The 4,561-nt window shown below is 62.3% G+C and overlaps 1 protein-coding gene across 1 annotated transcript; it reads left to right on the plus strand.

Moving 5' to 3' along the window:
- The first annotated feature begins 584 nt into the window (after positions 1-584).
- LOC311621300 (tryptase beta-2-like) lies at positions 585-2,275 on the plus strand. The gene is made up of 6 exons (XM_084881236.1): positions 585-591; positions 793-856; positions 998-1,172; positions 1,285-1,550; positions 1,704-1,867; positions 1,939-2,275. The coding sequence occupies exons 2-6, from the start codon at positions 793-795 to the stop codon at positions 2,101-2,103; spliced, it is 834 nt and encodes a 277-aa protein (XP_084737362.1). The 5' UTR covers positions 585-591; the 3' UTR covers positions 2,104-2,275.
- Positions 2,276-4,561: the final 2,286 nt, after the last annotated feature.

A 4,561-nucleotide genomic window follows, 5' to 3' on the forward strand; every position in this document is an offset into this window, starting at 1 on the left:
GGGACAGATGGGTCCCAGTGCCAGGCGGGTGTTTGGTCAGGGTAGGGGGCAGCCCGAGGCTCCCCTAGGCCACAGGAGGGGCCATCTGGATGGCAGTGGGTGACAGAAAAGGATCAGGCCTCTGGGTGTTGGGGGAGGTGGGCTAGAGGCTCTGGTAACCAGCAAGCCCAAGAGACTGAGGAGCTGAAAGGATGAACAGGCAGGGATAGTGGTCAGCCTTGGTTGTGGAGGGCGGGGGCCAGGGGTAGTGGGGCCTGGCTGGGGGGTGTCCAAGGGGAAGTGGCACTAGCTGCTTGTTATCTAACTGTCATTTCCAACTGCCTGTCCCTCAGTGATGACACTTAGATCCCAAGATAGCAAGGTATCATGGAGATCAGCAGAACTGCTTAGATAACACCCGGACATGGATGTTGTCAGATACCCAAGGAATCCTGGCAGGGGAATCAGGGCCCTGGGTCTGAATCATCCACTTCCTCCACCCCTGATTGGAGGATTGAGCAACTCCTCTTTTGAACCCTCCACCCATCCCAACTGGAAGGATAAATGGGAGGGAAGATTGGGCTGGGGCAATAGCAGCAGCAACCTGTCAAGGTAAGCACCCCACCAGACCCCACTACCTGGGGTTAGTGCACTGAGTAGCTGAGCCTCACATCTGGAGCAGCAGGACCTCAGACCCTGGATCTGCACTGACCCCTCATCCCGGGGTCCTCGATTCCATCTGCCCCCACACCCTGCAGACCCCTGCTGGGCTCAGCCCCCCTGGGTCAAGCAGCCCCTCCTGGCTCCTTCCAGATGCTGAGTCTGCTGGTGCTGGCACTGCCCCTCCTGCTGCTGAGCCCGGACCACGCGGCCCCTGGTGAGTCCTGACCCTGCTCAGCCCTGTCCCTGCCCCTCCCCCTCCCCCCACCTGCTCCACAAGGGGTGGTGGGCTCAGAGAAGCCCAGGTTTGTGTGGGCACAGGGGCCGGTATGTGTCCTGAGGGTGTTTCCTGCCCCAGCCCCGAGCCAGGACCGGGAGAGAGTGGGCATCGTGGGGGGGCAGGAGGCCCCTGGAGACAAGTGGCCCTGGCAGGTGAGCCTGAGACTCCTACAAGACGAATACTGGAAACACATCTGCGGGGGCTCCCTCATCCACCCCCAGTGGGTGCTGACCGCCGCAAACTGCGTGGGACCGTGAGTGCCCATGTGGGCTGGTGGGTGTGGTTGGACCTGGGACTGCATCCCCACTCCCTCCTGGGTGGACAGGAGGCCGCTCAGTCCCCTGAGTAGGTGCCCCTCCCTCCAGGGACATCACAGACCCCACAGACCTGAGGGTGCAGCTGCGGGAGCAGCACCTTTATTACCGGGACAAGCTGCTGCCCGTCAACCAGGTCATCGTGCACCCCAACTACTACACCGCCGAGAACGGGGCAGACATCGCCCTGCTGGAGCTGGAGGAGCCCGTGAGGATCTCTGGCAAATATCAGTGGGTGGCTCTGCCCCCTGCCATGGAGACATTTTCTCCGGGCACCCCCTGCTGGGTGACAGGCTGGGGTGGTGTGCAAGAGGAAGGTGAGTGTCAGGCACCATTGGAGGGCTTGGGGGAGTGGGGACCAGTTACACCCAAAACCCAACCTTTGGTTTCCATTGGGGGAGGGGTCCTGACAGCAGGCTGGGGCAGTGCTGGCCTCCTCCCTGGTGCTGAATGCTCTCCTCTCGCCTCAGTGCCCCTCCCCCCGCCGTACCCCCTGAAGCAGGTGAAGGTCCCCATCGTGGAAAACAGCGAATGTGACTCCGAATACCACGCTGGCCTCTACACCGGGGACAACGTCCGGATCGTCCATAAGGACATGATCTGTGCGGGGACCAAGAATAGGGGCCCCTGCCAGGTGCGCTGTGTCCTCCCCCGAGGCAAACCCCTTAACCTCTGCAGCCCCTTGCTGACCCCTCTCCTCCCCAGGGCGACTCTGGAGGACCCCTGGTCTGCGAGGTCAACGGCACGATGATGCAGGCAGGTGTGGTCAGCTGGGGTGACGGCTGTGGCAAACCCAACAAGCCCGGCATCTACACACGCATCACCTCTTACCTGCACTGGATCCACCAGTATGTCCCCAAGGAGCCCTGAGCCCCTCCCTCGGGCTGCCACCTGCGGCTGAGAAGAACCCAGCCCCCTCCTGTCCCCGACCACTGCTTCCTGCCCAGTGTCTGCCCTTTCCACCTCCCTGCACCCTGTTCTGAGCTCCACCAGAAAACCCTTCCCAGCCCAGGGATGGGTGGTGGGCACTGCCCCTAATTAAAGTGTGTGGAGAGCACATGTGGTTGTGGCCATGTGTCCTGCTGTGGGCCTCACCGAGGGGGAGGGAGGGCTCGAGTGACAGACACACAGCCAAGGTGGGAACCCAGCCCTGAGCACTGGCCTTGCCGGGGGACACCCCCTCCTCAGCCCCTGGTGCCTGGGGCTGTGTCTCCTCAGGGAGCGGTCATGGGAATTCAGGACACAGAAAGCAACACAGAGCATTTAAAAGACGACTCTAGCCCAGCCAGAGTGGCTCAGCGGTTGAGCATTGACCTATGAACCAGGATAATTCTAAGGGCAGCCAGGTACCCAGCATTGGGGTCACAATGTAGATAGACGATTGGCCCCACACCCTGGGACCCTCCTACCACGCAGTGCCCACCCTCTCAGCCCCGTCCTCAGTCTCAGGCCGCACTGTGCACACACATGTGGACATCAGGAGACTCTCAGGGGGCAGGTGTCCGCCTGCAACATTGACGGCCCCAGGCCCTTGTCCAATGTGTCCGCAACTTGGATGAGTGGTTGCCGAGCGAGCTTCCTGTCACTGCTCAGGTCCCGTGGCCACTGGTTCTGTGCCTTCGGCTGCTGTGCATGCGACTTGTCTCCTGGGCACAGCGACCATGCCCAAGCTCCGCTGCCCGAGCTCCATGGGAGGGCCTCTGCCCTCTCACCTGAGCCTCCCCGCTGTGGACACCGTGGTGGGGAGCTCACCACCTCCTTCCCTGTCACCCTTAACCATATGATTGCAGCCAGAATTCTGCCCTTCCTCCGTGTGAGAGCAGAGAGGGGCCGGCCACCACCTTCCCCCCTCCCTCTCTACCCAACTCTCTCGGGGCTGCCACTGTGGTCGGGAGCTGAGCTCCCTGGATTGCTCACCTTGCACAGTGCAGGCTGTTCTGGGGACACTGAGGGACAAGGGCTCCTCTGGTGGGGATGCAAGGAAGAAAAGCGACATGGGGGCCCTGGGGCTGAGACACCCACACTGGGGGAGCAGGGAGGAGGCTGGGAACCCCGCTTCCCTTTGTCTGGCCCTGGGATCTGGAGGCGCTCAGCCAGCGGCAGTGACAGACACAGTGAGTGCTGGCTTATCAGGGAGGGTCAGCGGGCCTTCCTCTGGGCCAAGGGAGCTGTGAGGGGACAGCCCTTCCTCTGTGCCCACATGGGTTCTCCTGAGGGCGCTCTGTGCAGGCCCATGGTCACTGGCTGCTGTTGACCCGCACACCAGGTCCGGGCGAGGGTGGCACTCTGGGGTGCGCCACCCCTCCCTGTGCTCTCCTGGAAAATGGAACCGAGTTATGTCAGTCATGGAGAAGGCCACACCCATGGTGATCGGAGTTTCTTGTTGGAGAGCAGGCCTGCAATCAGGGGCTTGGGGGTCCTGCAGGAAACCATGTATGGGGTGATGGTGGAATGAGGGGTCTCAAAGTTTGAGGCAAATGAGTTAAAACATGTGAAGGCCCTGAAGTCCCATCATGTGGGGACCAGGAAAGGCCCTGGGGGTCCAGAAGGCAGAGGACTGTATTCTTCTGGACCTGCCCTTCCCCACACTGGGCAGCATCCGGCCCCCGGGCCAGCCTGGGCTGCAGCCCCACTCCCTGAGCTGGACAGAAAGGGCACTTTCCCCTTTCCTGAGGTCACCTCCTGAGTGCGGCTGCCACCTGTTCACACAGCCTGCACCCAGAGGTGGTGCCACTTACGTCCGTGTTCATCGGAGCCACGTGGCTCCCGCACCTCTGAGCTGAGGTTCTGGGCCGGGTGCTGGCGGGACGGAGTTCTGGCTGTTCCCGGAGCAGCTCGGTCCTGGTGAGTCTTCAGGCAGCCTGCCCCGTGCCTCAGTTTCCACATCTCAGAGAGGGGGCTCCCATGGGGTGCCTGATTTGGATTTAGGCAGGCAGTGGGGGGTTGGGACCAGAAAGTCTTAGCCCTTCCCAGAAGCCCTAGTCAGCTGGGTCACCAGGCGCTGGCCAGACAGAGGACTGTTTGGGAGGGCTGCCGTAGTTGGGCAGCTGGAGCTGTGTCCGGCTGGTCTTTGGTGGACTTCACAGGACCTGAGGGTGGGGATGGGGACAGGGGTACTGGGGAGGGCAGGGCAGGGAGAGCCTGGTCACAGGACCTGAAGGTGGGGATGGGGACAGGGGCACGGGGGAGGGCAGGGAGGGGAGAGTCTGGTCACAGGGCCTGACCTGTCTCTGCTGGGTTCAAGCTGGGCGTTGAGCTGGGATCCTTGTGAGGACCCCAAGACCAGGCTCCCCGAGGACAGAGGAGCCAAGGTGCCTGGGAACTGCGG

The sequence above is a fragment of the Pipistrellus hanaki genome, assembly GCF_964339955.1.
Source record: "Pipistrellus hanaki genome assembly, chromosome: 4".
Taxonomy (NCBI): Eukaryota; Metazoa; Chordata; class Mammalia; order Chiroptera; family Vespertilionidae; genus Pipistrellus; species Pipistrellus hanaki.